Consider the following 16,260-nt stretch of genomic DNA (forward strand, 5'->3'; position numbering starts at 1 on the left):
TTGCCTTTGATTAGTAGTAAGTGAAACATTGATCAACTGATCTGATGTATATTTGCTTGATGTCAAAATGGGATGCTTTTTGTTGGTTTCATAGTTGGTGACTGTATGATGAAAAGCAGCCATCTGTTCTGAACTTGAGTCAACTCAGACAATAGTTCATGTTTTTCTTTTCTTTAATTTTAAGACGCCTTCCTGAAGCCCACATCCTGTTTGTTGTTTTTCTATTTCTAATTGTAACTTTCAGAACTTTGGCAGGTAAATGTACTGTTTTATTTTACTTTATATCTTTACGACTTAAATAACCATTTTATCTATTTAGAAGTTTGTAGAGGTAGATATGTTCAACTAATAAGGAAAAAAAGTTTCTGCAAAACAGAAGAGCTGAACGAGCAGGAACTCAGAGAGAGAGAGAGACAGAGAGGAAGAGAAAGAGAGAGAGAGAAAGAGAGAGAGAGAGAGAGAGAGAGAGAGACCACATGTGGACGAGCTCATTTCCTCAGAGCAGGGGGGTAGGGGGGGGCGGACACCCGTCCAGCAGCGCCGCTGTGGTACACTCCGAGCTGGATGCGTTTGGCTCATTGACCGGCGAACAGTCCTCATCAGTACCAAGCAGAGCCCCCGGAGCTTCCCCTTGGTCCCCCCTCCCGCAGCCCGCAGCCTCTCCGTCCTGATGAAGCAGACTCTGGGCGAGCTGATGAGGATGAGCAGGATATGCCGGATGCTTTTTGCCACTTGTTTGGGATCCTTTATTTTGGTCATCTTTTATTTTCAAAGTATGTTCCAGCCAGGTAGGAGCTTCATGTCTTCTTTCTGTTACTCTCCTGTGTATTTACAGCTGTCTGTGTGTGAGGGTGTTGGGTGTTGGGGTGGGGGGGGTGCGTGAGTGTGTGTGTGGCCTCTTGGCACGCTGACACGTCGATGCTCTGGTTGTACAGTAAAGCAAGCGGGTGAGTAATTATCCCGCTTGAAGGCGCAGATCGCGGAGCAGTTGGTGTGGCGCATCCACGGCGCTCGTTGCGCTGTCTTGTTGCGCTTTTGTTTGCCCTTTTCGTTGCTGTAGCGATGGGGACGGCGCGCTGTGATGTGGCCGGACTTGCTGCCTCTCATCAGACAAGTGGCATGGGGGGCATGCTTGCGCCGGGCAGCGGAGGACAGCGGTGAAGGAGGGAGGCTTTGTCCTCGGTATAATGAGAGAGAGAGAAAAGAAAAGAAAACGTGTCTTGGCAAAGGGAAGCGCTGCGGGGAGCAGCGGCGGAGCTGTGGCACCGCGTGGGCACCGGATGTGACCAAAGGAGCGCAGACTGAGCGCGGATCACCACAGAGAGTCTGTCTGGGCTTTAACTATCCCCGGGGAGCATTTAGGGATCGCCTGTTCATTCTGATGTGGAAAAACCATCACAACAAAGGGAATCCTCCCCACAGCAGCCCGGAGTGGGGGAGCGGGGGGGCGGGGGGTTCGTCTCTGGGGTGATTTGTTAGAATCGGGTTTAAATTGGGAGCTCTGGTTTGTTCTTAGGTTGAATCCACGCCCCAGTACGGAGGAGGTACAGCGCGGCGGCGTGGCTGTGAGCCGAATGGAAGAAGGCGCTCGGGCGCGCAGAGCTCCGGCGCACACGGCCGCACAGTTACTCTTCCTTACTGCTGGAAATCAGTTGAAAAGATTTTATTGTGGATTTTTAAAGAAATACAGTTAAGTCTAAAAAAATCAAAAAGCTGCGCAGGTCGCAAACGTTATAACTGTAAAAGCTGAAAGAAAACCAGAAACCACGTAGGAACAGGCAGAGGAAGGTTCTGCTCACACGAGACAGTCTGATAGAAAACCATGGCTGAGTATCACTCTGAAACCTGATGGTGGTGGCAGCATCATGGGGGAGGCGGAGGGGGGTTCACATGAACTAATCACATGATTAGTTCATGTGAAGAGGGGCGGGACTAAATACAGAGTGATCCTGAAGAAGAACCGGCTGACTGAACACCTTACATGTCAAACATAGAGCCACAGCTACAGAGCATTTCCATGTGTCATAATGGCCCAGTCAAAGTCCAGACAAATGTGGCTCTTTGGACTCCTCATGTCGGCTCCTGATACGATTTTTCAAAACCCTAAACCTGAACGGTGTTAATGAATGGAGAAAATTATTTAATTCAGTGATTTCTCTTGGTGTTTTCATGACATTTCTTTACAGAAAGTCTCTAATATTGTCTGCAAACATTCAATTGATTTATTTTCATCAAAACCCAAAATCGGTTTAGTGTCTTTTTTTAAAATAAAAAGTTGACAGCCCTTTGATCTAAAACCTTTAAATTTACCATAAAAAAACAAGTTTTTGCATTTTATACATTTGAAAACATGAAAGTTTGGATTTTTTTCAAAGCTTGATCCAGTTTATTATTATTATTATTATTATTATTATTATTATTATTATTATTATTATTATTATTATTATTATTGCTGTTGTTGTTGTGTTTGACACATTTTATTTTGGAGACTTTATAAAGTTTGCTGAACTCCCTCAAATCCCTGTTTCCCTTCCTTCCTTCCTTCCTTCCTTCCTTCCTTCCTTCCTTCCTTCCTTCCTTCCTTCCTTCCTTCCTTCCTTCCTTCCTTCCTTCCTTCCTTCCTTCCTTCCTTCCTTCCTTCCTTCCTTCCTTCCTTCCTTCCTTCCCTCCCTCCCTCCCTCCCTCCCTCCCTCCCTCCCTCCCTCTTCTTTCATTCTGTCCTTCCTATCTTTTGTCCTACCTCCTTTCCTCCGTTGTGTTCTTCCTTCCTTGTTGTGTCCTGCCATTCCTCCTTACCATGTCTCCTACCGTCTCATGTCCTTTCCCTCCTCCCTTTTGATTGTCTGAATGCATTTTGTTGCATTGAGAACGTTTCCCATATAGTTTTCACCAGCAGAGTGTTTCCTTCTCCTCCTGCTTTCAGAGCAACATTGTGATTCAATGCGAGATGAAACATGACATGCAGCAGAGAACAGAGGGACATTTCAGGCTCCACAGTGTGAGACGGAGCAGATTTGCTCCCACAGATCCAGGGAGATCCAGTCTGTGCAGATCTACCAGTTTTTTTTTATGACTCAACCGTTCTGCCGCTGGCAGCAACAGTCACTTATTATTTCTAATCCCCTGAAGGAAAATCACCACGATGCTGTACTTTGGGAGAATTGCAGTCACTGGGGATGACTGTTACTGACTGGTAAAACAGATTTTTTGTGGTTGAGAAGCTCAATTTCATATTATTAAGACATTTAAAACACTATTTCCTTACTTAAACTATAAAAAAAGGGCTTGTTATAACAGCATAAATTACTGCAGTCATGGCCTGGTCTGTTGACTTTTGGTTTTATTTTGGCTGGTCTTCATTTTTTAATGTGGCTATAGCACATAAAGTAGGAAAATGTGCTGTGGCTTTTTGATCAAGGTGATTGGCTGATCACCAATCTCAGCCAATCACACAAAAAAATTGACTCACACTATACATCTTTAATATTAGCTATACAGTTCTAAATGATCTAATCTTAGCATAAATGAGAATAGTGTAACTCCTTTAATTTCTCTTGGACTCAAACAGAAAAGAAACATGCAGCACATTTTGGTCCCATTTACGTCTGTGGAATAAAAAAAAAACAACAGATCGTCCTCATACTGGTCTCTAGTTTTTACTATGTAGAACAAAATATTTAGATGTAAATAAATTTAACTGAATTTGTTGCTTTTACAGGATAAGTGCATTTATTTAGAATTAAATTTGATCCATTTGTAGAACCACTCTCTTTTTTTTTGTCTAAAAAGTTGTTAATATAGTGACAAAGTTGCCCAGTTGGTAGCTGTTGGGGTGACTGTTGTTAACCGGGCATGTGCAGACGTGACCTGGTGGGCGAGTCAGCGATCTCACTTAATATATGAAGTCATCTTAAGTATTGTTTTAAAGCAGTTTTTTGTGATTGTGATAGTTCACTCATTAATATTGCTGCAACGGTTGCAATTCCTCATTATGTGCAGCTTTACTTGACAGTGCTTGGTATGGTGTGTTCACTGACAGGACAAAAAAGTTTCAATTGTGGCTCCCCGCTGCGTTCCCACCAATCACTGCTGCTCTTGTAAAAGAAAAAAACCCTCTGATTCCGGTCAGCAGCTGGTATCTCTGCTGCTCAGCTGTGAAGAAAATGGTCCGGCTATTTAAAGACAATGGTCAGTGGATTGTTTGTCACCGGGCGACTCACGGCAAAAACGCAGACAAAGTTTCTCCGTCCGCCCTGTCTGGGCAGAACTGTTGTCGAGTGATGGCCATGCTGTGGTCCGAGTCAGAGGTTAGTGACGGTTCTGTTTTATTCCAATAAAAACACTCTGAAATCATTTTCAGGTTTTTGACTGAAATAAGCCCAGCACACACACAGGAGCAACTGAAAATAATTTCATAACCTTGCTCCGTAGCAGCGACCTTCAGCAGTGAGACGTTTCCTTTGTTAAACATCTTTAAATTGTCCTCCAGGGGAGAATTGATTCTAAAATTGAACTTAGACTCTATTAAGTTGCTCTTGAAGACCCCTGGATCTGGCTCTCAGGGGTGTGCCAATCTTTACAGACATTGCATCAGCATCGACACACACAAACACACACATTTTGTACACACAGGACACAAAGCTGATGTCTTACTCAGCGATGACAGGGTGCTCCGCTCTGATTCAAAAGGAGCCGTCCTCAGCAGGATGTTTGCGCAGGAGTCTGGATTTAAACCAGGCACCATGTGTTTATGCTTTATTATACTGGTGGCACTGAGACCATTGAGGAGTGTGTGTGTTTAGTGATGTTTACTTCCCCTAAAACACTTGTTCCTGCCTCTGTCATTGCCTATTTGCCATTTTCGAGAAAAGACTTAATCACCCAGCAATCTTCTCCATCCTGACTCCACTCCGTCCTTCACTCTCGCTTTTCGCCTTCGTCTGGGGGACAAACACACAGCAGCACCACTGCTGTCCATCAGATGAAGAGTCTTGCAGAGTCTCTATGGTTGAGGTATGTTTGGCCGGCCTGGGAATCCTCCTCGGCCCCCCAGTGTAAACTCTCACCTCTCTCCCAGGATTTCAGGGGTCATGACCTCTTGTAGAAAACACAGGCAGGTTGGGCAGGCGGGGGACAGAAATGCCAGTTTTCTCATTTAAAAGCAATTGGGACTTTTTATGGTCAATGCTGTAGAACAATTTCTTTTTTGTCACTCCTAAATGTTTGTTTATGGTGAATTCAACGTTAGCTGATATTACTAGCTGGGAATATAAAGGTTTGAAGCTTCAAACTCTGTTATAGTTTTTATGTTGAGGTAAAAAAAATAGGCAGATAGACACTGTTTTTTAAGTTGAGCTAGCACTCAGTTACAAAAGCACTGGAGGAACCTCCAACACTTTTAAATTAATCTAAAATGGCCAACAACACAATATTTTGACTTATTCACTTATAGATTTTTCATCATTGAACTTGGACTACAAAATGATTGCAAGAAGTAAAATTAGCCAGAAATCAATGACAGCAAATACACTGCCTGGCCAAAAAAAAAGTCGCCACCTGGATTTAACTAAGCAAATAGGTACAAGCCTCCTATTGGATAAGTACTGCATAGGCGATTATCTTTCAGCTGGCAACAAGTTATTTAACCCCAGCTGATGCAATGAGTAACTCCTCATTTCTTAAACAACCATGGCAAGACACATCCTGTGGTCGTGGAAAAGACGTTAATCTGTTTAAGAAGGGTCAAATCATTGGCATGCATCAAGCAGAGAAAACATCTAAGGAGATTGCAGAAACTACTAGAATTGGGTTAAGAACTGTCCAACGCATCATTAAAAACTGGAAGGATGGTGGGGAACCATCGTCTTCCAGGAAGAAATGTGGTCGGAAAAAAATCCTGAATGATCATGATCGGCGATTACTTAAACGTTTGGTCAAATCAAATCGAAGAAAAACAACAGCAGAGCTCAGGAGTATGTTTAATTGTGAACGCAAAAGCATTTCCACACGCACAATGCGAAGGGAACTCAAGGGGTTGGGATTGAACAGCTGTGTAGCCGTAAGAAAACCTCTAATCAGTAAGGCTAACCAGAAAAAAAGGCTTCAGTTTGCTAGGGAGCATAAAGATTGGACTCTGGAGGAATGGAAGAGGGTCATGTGGTCTGATGAGTCCAGATTTACCCTGTTCCAGAGTGATGGGCGCATCAGGGTAAGAAGAGAGGCAGGTGAAGTGATGCACCCATCATGCCTAGTGCCTACTGTACAAGCCTGTGGGGGCAGTGCTATGATCTGGGGTTGCTGCAGTTGGTCAGGTCTAGGTTCAGCAACATTGTGTGCCCAAAGAATGAGGTCAGCTGACTACCTGAATATACTGAATGACCAGGTTATTCCATCAATGGATTTTGTCTTCCCAAATGGAACGGGCATATTCCAAGATGACAATGCCAGGATTCATCGGGCTCACATTGTGAAAGAGTGGTTCAGGGAGCATGAGACATCTTTTTCACACATGGACTGGCCACCACAGAGTCCAGACCTTAACCCCATTGAGAATCTTTGGGATGTGCTGGAGAAGGCTTTGCGCAGTGGTCAGACTCTCCCATCATCAATACTAGATCTTGGTGAAAGATTAATGCAACACTGGATGGAAATAAATCTTGTGACACTGCAGAAGCTTATTGAAACAATGCCACAGCGAATGCGGGCTGTAATCAAAGCTAAAGGCGGTCCAACAAAATATTAGAGAGTGTGACCATTTTTTGGTGGCGACTTTTTTTTTGGCCAGGCAGTGTATTATAACATAACAATAATATTAATAACACAATAAGGAATGGAGAAAACTGAACGGATTGAAAAAATATGACCCAAAAGAACATGAAGATATTTATTCAGCACAAGGAGAAACTAAATGAAACTTTTACAAGAGTCTCCAATTCCGAGCTGGCATTGGAAATAAGTCCAAACATTTTCAGAAAACCTAAAATACCGTTTGCAATCCAAAAGAAAGGGAATCTGGACAGGCATTAATTGGACTATGTGACTGGCAGTGGAATGAGAAAGCGCGCGTTACAAAGCAATGGCACCTGACAGCCGTCTTTCTTGCTTTCTTTTAAACACTGATTAATGAATGTGAAATGCAAAATGCTCGTTAGGCCCAATGAGCCGGTTCAGTTTCAGAAGACAAGCTGCAGGTGGCTGATGTATCTCCTCTGGCGTGGCCGATCAGTGGAACAGAAGGGATTCGTGTTAAAAGGAGATTTTCACGCCTGCTGTTATACTTCATCTGACTGGGCCCGCTTGTTTAGTTTAGCTGCTGCTTGCTGACAGCTGTGAGAGAGGACCTGTGTTCTGTCCCGTGTCTCTGCGCTCCCACTGGGCTTAAGGTCACTTTGTGGCTGTGATGGATCTTTTCTGCCTCATCAGTCGAGTCTCTGGTCCTTTAAGGTATTGTAGCTCCAGAGAGCAGCACAGCTAATAAGGCAGTTAGCTCTGCGGGTTGCTTGTTTTGTGTCTTTGTGAAGGGCCCCTGGGGTATTTTTGAACCATGGTGTGTGTGTGTGTGTGTGTATCTGAGAAAAAGAGAGAGAGAAAGCAATGGCAGCTCAGCTTACCTCGTCTTTTTTTTATCTTGTGCCTACAAACCTGCCGCAAAATTAAAACTCACATTTCCCTTTCTCCCCAAAAGCCAGAGCCGTCAGCTGCAGACCTGACTGACCGCGCTGTGTCTGTGCAAACAAGGAACTTTTTAGATGGAAATACAACAAGATATTCCAGGTGGAGAAAAGAAATGGGGGTGGGGGGAGACTTAAATAACAGCAAAATTCTCCAATCTGGAATTTCTAAAGGAAACTTGAAATTCCTCACCTCTTTTGGTCGGCGGTGGCAGAGTCAGCTGGAGCTAATGCAAGGAAAGTTGCAACAATTCAACTCCAGTGTAAGAACCTGTGATATCAAGATTCAGATTCAGTCGTTTCTTAAGCGTCGATTTACAACAAAGATCATATAAACTAAAGGCACAAAATATGGTTCCAACTATTGTATCGGGTCCTGGTGTTTCCTGACTGACTGATCAGTTTTATTTGAGGTCTGACCTCCCAGGTCTCACTCAGATCCTCACTGTAACCCAGGGGTCTCAAACTCCAGGCCTCAAGGGCCGCAGTCCTGCAGTTTTTAGATGTGCCACAGGTACAAAACACTGGAATGAAATGACTTAATGACCTCCTCCTTGTGTAGATCAGTTTTCCAGAGCCTTAATGGCCTAATTATTCTGTTCAGGTGTGGTGCAGCAGAGGCACATCTAAAAGTTGCAGGACTGCGGCCCTTGAAGACTGGAGTTTTAGACCCCTGCTGTAACCCAACAAAACAAGAGAGTAATTGTCCTTTCTGTTTCACTGAGGTGAATCCAACAGAAAATGAAGGAATTCAACTATTTATTTTTAGCTTTTATTCTTAAAGCAGGTTTTGCTTTGTGAGACTATGACTGTATAAAATGTAAGAAATGTTACAAAAACAAAATGTTCAAATTTGCTTTTTTAAAATGTCTGACTTAAAGGTGCATTCTCTACAGAAAGAGTTCATTTGTTTCTGTGAAAGTAAAAATCCTTTACAGTATTTACAGACCACAGAAGAAGATTTAATGAAGTTGTTTTGTTTTCATAACTGCACTGATTCCTGCACACCTCTCTCTGACAGTTTGAGTCATTGTCCCTGAGCCCAGCTCACTTCCCCAGCCCCGTTATGTATCTCTGTGTGTATTGTGAGAATGAATCCCGGACGTCCTGTTTGTGTAACCTTAGTGCTGCTGCTGTCTTCCTGCCCTGCTCCGCTGCTGAACCCTGGATCAAACATTTAAAAAAAACGGCGGTGTCCTACCGTGACTTGAATGACCACATTCAGTTCAGGACTATAACCCACAAATAAAATATAATTGTCCAAGAAAGCCAGTGCCTACAAATTAGCACTTTGCTGTTAGACGTAAACTGGAGTGACTCATGTGATGTGAAAAAAAGTGTCTCCATTGCAGCTTTGCTAATTACACAAAGTTTGATAATGCTGAAAAGTCACCTCATCCCAGCTCCAAAACGTTTTGTCAAGTTTTGTCTAAACTGGTGTGTTTCTATACGGAGTCCTTCAGGGGACATGGGAAATTTTTTTCTTTTGCGTTACCTCGCAATAATCTACTGATCAGTTATGTATATCTAGCTTAATTTTGTCACATGACTGCAGTAACTGATCTAGTTATAAATAATGTTAAAAGGAAATTCATTTCAGGTCCTGTCAAATCTTTGAAGAATGTGTTTCCTTTCATGCTTGGCTGTTCTGAATAGAGCATGTCTATTGGAATCAGCAGTGTGGAATTCAGGGTTCTATTGTGTTTCTTGTTTGTGATATTTCCGTCTTGTTTTAAATTTCTTCATATCAAACTATCAACTAACCATCTGCGATTATGATATTGATCCTCTGTGACTAACCCCAAGGGGTTGAAAAATGAGAAAGAACTTTATTCATGGATAGTTGCTGCTATGTGTCAATGTCAGTTGCAATGTTTGGTTTGCATAGCAAGTGAGAGCGGCAACACTCGCACAATTTTTCCACGTCGAAAGGAATTAGTGGCAGCCTTGTATAGTTTGTGTGTGTTACAGTGTTAATGTATCAGAGGGTGATATTGGGGTGATATCAGTAGTGATAGGTGTCACCACTGAAACAAATGATTGCTCAGATGAGGCTAATAGCTCATATTTTGAAATTTGTAAATATTGTCAGGAAGCTGGTTTATGGGTCATCTAGTCGTAAATGTTCCTTTGCTGTGAACATTTAATATACAACATATCACCCACCTCTGGTGCAGTCTGAATCCTTCCTCATCTTCTTTTCGCTGAGTGTCCCGGATTCTGTTCGTTTGTCTCTCAGCGTCGCTCAGACACATCTGGACTTTGGTGCAGGCAGCTGCTAAGGAAGGCTCCATTGTTAGGCTGAGCCGGTGGCCATCTGTGTGAGCATCTGGACTTCATTACACAGGCGATGAAAGAGCTCGGCCTCAAGAACTCATACAAACATGCACTGTTTGGCCCTGAGACCTGGAGTGACCTGTGAAAGCAGGTAACTAAGTCCTTCTCAGGGCCGCATGAAGAAGAAATCATTGTCTGGCCTTGTGGAAGACATTCCACCACCAAACACAGAACTCTTTCTACCAACGCCAGACACTGTGACACATTTCCTCAGCTTGGACCAGCAAACAGGCTTATTCTAAGTGGAAAAAAGAGGCAGAGAAGTGAGCAAAGTGGCCCTAAGGTTATATTCCCTTCTACTTTTGCAATCCTGATAACTTCAAGTCTGCGTCATCAGTGAGCCGGTCCTGCCTGGGGGCATTAAGAGACACTCACTGGATGTCTCACAGCGGAGTCATATTAGTGGACTTCAGCAAGGGAAATCTGCAGTCACCCCCGCTTTCTTCTCCCGTCTGAGAAACCCACATGTGTCTGGAGAACAGGAGCCTACTGTCTGTGGTTCTCCTTACCTAACGACGACGTGTATGACTGCAATGAGACTCTAAAATTAAACTGCATGCAGATGTGAAACGTGCTGAGACACTGATGAAATAACACAAATGATTGTACTTACCAGACGGTCTTCAATTTCTGCTTTTATTTGTTTAAAAAGGTGAAGGAAAATCTGTTCCTTCACCTTTTTAAACATGGATCCCAAATCCTTAATGAATGAGTCATGTCTAACTGCAAACAAATACATTTGGAATCCAACTATTCTTTAAAAGTGTTCATGCTGTTAATAGATTTCTACCCAGGCTGTTGCATTTACGATAGGAAAAGTCCTTGTCAGACGCCTCGCCTGAGCATCTGCCTGCCACGGAAACAGCAACTCAACTCAGTCAGATTGCTAAATGGATGTTTTGACTGCAACCCATCCAACTTATGTTCAGTCGTTTTCCCTGAGGCAAGGACTGAATTGTGCCAAGCAGATCTAACCCCCCCCGCCCCCTCCCAAGTGTGCATGTGACTGGATTAATCCCAGTTCAGCACTAAACAGAAACACTGTTAACATGTGTTAGACTTCATGTTCCGCGGTGACACCTGGATAGTCTACAGGAAGAGAAAAAGGTCTTTCTTGCTGAGAGAACCGTTGAACACCAGCAGATTTAAAGGCAACAACACAGTTTTCCAGTTTTACATGTCAGTTCATTGTGCAGAGGCAGATAATGAACTTAAACACATAAAAGACAGGCTGAGTTCACACAGAAAGAATCTGGCCAGGATTCAAACTCAGGACTTTCTTGAGCATCACACTCACACATTAGATACTGAAAATGTCTTTAAACATAGCTGATTTATTTTTTTTGATAGAAGTAGACAAAACTACATACTAATAGTTTTTATGTGTGATGTTTTCAGATCTGCACTTTATAGAATAACTCAAGTATAAGATGCTGATATTTGGTTAGTTAGTCAATCAGCTGCAGCAGCTAATCTGCTTCAGCTCATTAGTGAACATGCTTACAGCTCTTCTGGAAGAGCATTACATTAATAAAATGATGTTTCAAAGTCTGTTTCAAAACTGTAACTTTTTAAAATTTTGGTGCACATTGATACTGGAAATCCGTTTATGGCCAGAGCCTCATCTCCAACCTCATAGAAAGCTAAAGGTGGAAATCTGTGATTGATTTAAAATCTCTGATATTTGACAGTTATGTAGAGTAAAGAAGAGGAGTTCCTGCTGGCTGCTTTGAAATGAAAATCTTCTATTTGCTTGGAATTAGATGCATGCCGGTAAAAACGCCCTTTATAGCTTCAATATAACAATAAAATCAACAACCAAAATAAATTTGGTTGTTGATTTTTTTGTTGTTTTTTTTGCGTAGTTACGTTTTGTTTTTTTTTCCTTTCTAGATAACTGTACAGGCAGTTTTAGGGACTTTTATTGTACAGTAAATGGGTAGAAAGTAGGTATTAGAGAGAAGGGGAAGACGGAAAATGGCCCGAGGCCGGGAATTGAAAGCGGGATGACCACAGTTTAACCAACTGACCAACTCAGCTGCAATCTCGACTTTGGGAGCAATAAGTTAAAGAAAGAATCAGAGGATGGCTCCCTGAGAATGCTACAGCCATTCAAAGAAGGTCAATGCTAAACAGTGCAAACTGTATGTGTGAGCAAATAAAGAGGGTGACGGTGTATTAGTGTCCCTGTCTGCCAGATGTACTGTAGACTGTGTGGTGTAAAAGAGTTGAATCATGGCTTTAATTAAGTGACGTTAGGCTGAACTGTGTCTCATTAAAACGCTGGTGGAGGAACATTTAAAAGCTCCTGCCACCGGCTCTTTAAACACAACCACTGGGAGGGGTTTCCACGTCTCCACCTCTTCTTTTGCCCTTCTGTGGATTTTGAACATGGTCAGACTTCAGCTGGTGACCAATTCCCTTGACATTTCATGGCTCCGTGGTATTTACACAAAAATGTATAGCAGGATGTAATTGCTTTTACTTACAAATGAAATGATCGTTGGTCGTTAGCCAATCATCGTTGGGCTGATGGACCGGTCCACCATGTCATGTCTGCATGTTTGCAGTTAACAATAGTCACCCCACTGTTACCAACTCAGAGACTTTCCTGGTATATTTAGCAATATTTCCGACAAAAAGAATCAGCAACTGCCAAAATCGGAATTGGCAGGTCAGCCTTCTTTAAAGATCCAACCAGTGACTGAAATCACTGAAGTGCATCCCTAGTAGAATTTGTTGATTATTAACAGCTATAAATGATTTATAAACATTAAATGTATTTTTTTTATTTTGGTGCCACATTTAAATGAAAAACTGTGTGCTAAATTTCGTAGAAGTTATTTTACAGTTAAAAGTGCATCTCTTTCAGCTCACATTGGTGGTGGAAAATGTTCTCTGCAAATTGTTCTTAGCTACAGTGTGTGTGACGTTGTGCATGATTGTTTGTCCTGTGTGTTTCTAGGTTGTCCTGTTATAGATTATAGCCCAACTAGGATGTATTTCATCCAATGGCCGCTACAGACGGGGACCAGTTTCCTCTTTCCACCCCCGGCCAGCAGATTGTCTGATCCTAGGCTGTGGATGCTCCCAGCAAAACGAGCAAGTTTGTTCTCCCAACATGAAAGGGGATTAAACCCCCCCACCCCACCCCACCCCCGATAATACTATTAGTTAGGAATCTGGTCATTGCTTGAAAAATCTTATAATAAAACAATGTCAGCATTTTCAAGACTTCACATTTTCTATTTCATTTAACACGCTTTTCCACACTACGACGATTTTTAGAAGAGCTAAAAGAAAATTGTTTCATTGATCGAGGCTGAAAAAAAAAATCTTTTTAGCTTTCTGATACTCTGGAAGATCAATGTCTGCACAAACTGCTCAGGCTGTTTTAATGTGATGGAGACAAACAGATGCTTCTGGTTGCATGATAAGTAATGAAAGACTTACTCTGTCTTCCTTAGAGAGCCTAAAGACATCAGGCTGCTGATGAATGAGTTTTGGTCGGAATCTTGTGACTTCTCCAATATCTGTTAAAAAGGCCTGGCATGACTGAGTTCCATTAACACCAGCAGTGCAGTCGTTTCTAAAGACTTGATGCTACCACATCATTAAACAAATTCAAATGAGTTCGAGTTTACTATGACGGACTGTTCTTTATTGTATAGAGCCATTTCAGCCAACCTATAATCCATCTGGTATGAATGCTTCCAGACACATTCATTAGAGTCTTGACTTGGACTTGAGAATATAACACTAAGTAAAAGATAAAAAATTCTCGACATTTGCCACCAAATTAAGAAATGGAAGTACCTTTTTTTTCTCGTGTTGCCTTTTTCCCCCATATATCCCTTTTCCATCATTTTTCCATCTGGCATTAGAAGAGTTTCCCCAGCTTTGGTTGTGTTGCCAGCATGGCTGGTTTGGCTCGTAGGCCCGGTGGTTCTGCTGCAGACTCCATGGTGCAGCATGGCGTTACAGAGCCTGCTCAGCTGGCCTCACAGATGGATTCTCAAAGAGTCCTCTCATGGTCCTAAAGTGAGGTCAAAGCGGACATGTTGGCAGTGCTGAGCAAACAAAACTTTCCATATTTTCCTCAGTCAGCAGAAAGCAGTCATCCCTGCGCTCTCATGCACAGGACTCTCTGCAAACCGTAAAGACGGAGCTGCTCAGTGATTTGACGAGGCTGTGCAGATGACTTCATTTTCTCTGACAGCAGGCTTATTCCACATGATCAAACTTCATATGTATTCTGTCATTTTCATTTTTTATGTACAAGCAAAGAAATAAACATCTGGGTGAGAAGAATTGTGCTGTTGACGTGTAATATTGACACTGCAGTTTCTTTACCAGGACACTAGTTAGGACGGTCTCTACAGGGCCTGGTTCTTAACTAGTTGTATAGAACTGGTATGGTTTTCCACAGCTGCTTGACTCCATGTCACTAAGTCAATAAGGGTGTATTCACACATTAAAGTCCTTTGGTCCACTTATTTCCACCGCACCAAAAGCGGACTTTATCTTTTTTGTTTGGTGCTGTTTGCCTTCACATTGTGCTTCCTTTGAAAGCAGACTATAATTTGTAAATAAAACAATGTGGGTGACGGCCATGGCTGAATGCTGAATGACCCCTGACACACAACATGCTGGCAGCAGTATCACTGAGCAGAATACAGAAGATCAGGTATGACATGAGTCCAATTAGCACATGCAGCTCTAAAATGAACAAGTCCATATATTTCTTGTAGTCGGTTTGCATCGAGTTTGGTCTCCAAGGTGAACTGTACCAGAATTTGTTGGGAAGTGGACCGGGACCTCCTCAAAGTGGATCTGGGTCTGGTTGTTTGGTTCGCTTGAGTGTATTCACACCTGTACAAAACGTCCAGACCAATGGTGGAAACCAACGCTGGTTCGTGTCAGGTGTTAATACACCCTAAAAATCTGTTTTCCAGTAAATGTTTGATTGAGTTGTTGTATTTAGCTCCTGTAGTTTCTGTTCTCTTCACCACGTCTTTCTCCCATTTTGCACCCAGACATTGCCATTTTGTCCCTTTCTATTTCTTTTTTTGCACCTGTAAACAAACCAATTTGCAGCAAGAAGTATTCAAAAGTATTCAAAACCCTTATGAAATAATAGTCATTAATAATTCACTTCGACACAGCCATCTTCTTAAATTATTTCCGTTTGTTTCTTTTGGTTTGTCTTTGTGATTAACTATGGAGACAAAGGATCTTATATAATGTAAGACTCAGTATTACAACCTATTACAATTTCAGTTTGGTTCCTATCTCTATTTAGGTCAGCTGATTTATATGAAATATTATTAAATATTGCCATCAAAATGATCTTCCACCAGTAGATATCATTTATTAAAGTCATATATTACACTAGAGTATGAGACGCCTGTGACCTCTGATCAGTATTTACCAGCAGTGCTGCAGCAGGTCTTGTGATATTAAATACTGACTTTGCACATGAACAGAATTAGAAACTATCTTTAGAGACTCAGCTGTAAAAAGTAAAAGTCAGCACAGATCTATGATATATTCAAACATACCGCTGATGGCATAAGATGAGGTCTCTTTATTCCAGAGCCAGTCTGTCTTTTATTAAAACTGAAGGTAAGTGGTTTCATCATAAATTGGAGTAAAGATTAAACTAACCAACCTGATTTAAACACGGTGCTCACAACATTTTGGCCGGTTCTGGCCTAGCTTCCTGAGAAGGCACCAGTTAGCACTGAAGTCAGTGTGTTGAGACATCACTAGAGTAGAATAAGTGGGGGTGGTTTCCTACACTGCAGACTCCTGAGCAAGTTCACTAGAGACCAGGGTTTTTAGGCTACTAGCGTTTGCGGCAAAGTGCGGTTTAGCAATTCTGTCCATGCTAGCTGTGCTAATCACTAAAACAAGATGCTAACAAATGCGTATGTCCACCCAGTAATCACTTTACCTTTGTTTTAAAACCCTAAAACTTAGTCACCTGGCAGCATGATGCCGTTGCTTCTACTGTAAATACTTTATGACCAGTCATGGCAGAAAGACGAGGAAAAATATTTTGAATGCTGTTTTATTACATATTTCCTAATTGCCTAAAATTGGTTTTGGCAATTTAAAACTTGGCAAAAGCTAGGCATCGGAAGTCGACAAAACTCGGATTGGAGAAGCCCTGGGTCTGGTCCACAAGTGTGTTTCATGCATTCATCATTATTCATCTGGGGGGGAAAAAAACATTTTGCTGCAATATTCC

General features: G+C 42.2%; 1 protein-coding gene across 2 annotated transcripts in view; it reads left to right on the forward strand.

Moving 5' to 3' along the window:
* The first annotated feature begins 528 nt into the window (after positions 1 to 528).
* chst11 (carbohydrate (chondroitin 4) sulfotransferase 11) overlaps positions 529 to 16,260 on the forward strand; it is a 65,045-nt gene continuing 49,313 nt past the window's right edge. Inside the window, exon 1 of one of the 2 annotated variants that reach the window (XM_032589864.1) lies at positions 529 to 773. In XM_032589864.1, the coding sequence (XP_032445755.1) occupies positions 671 to 773 (103 nt within the window). In that variant the 5' untranslated portion in view covers positions 529 to 670. Of the gene's footprint in view, positions 789 to 16,260 lie in introns of both variants that reach the window. The other variant, XM_032589862.1, reaches the window with a different exon arrangement.

Source organism: Xiphophorus hellerii, chromosome 17 (assembly GCF_003331165.1).
Source record: "Xiphophorus hellerii strain 12219 chromosome 17, Xiphophorus_hellerii-4.1, whole genome shotgun sequence".
Lineage (NCBI taxonomy): Eukaryota > Metazoa > Chordata > Actinopteri > Cyprinodontiformes > Poeciliidae > Xiphophorus > Xiphophorus hellerii.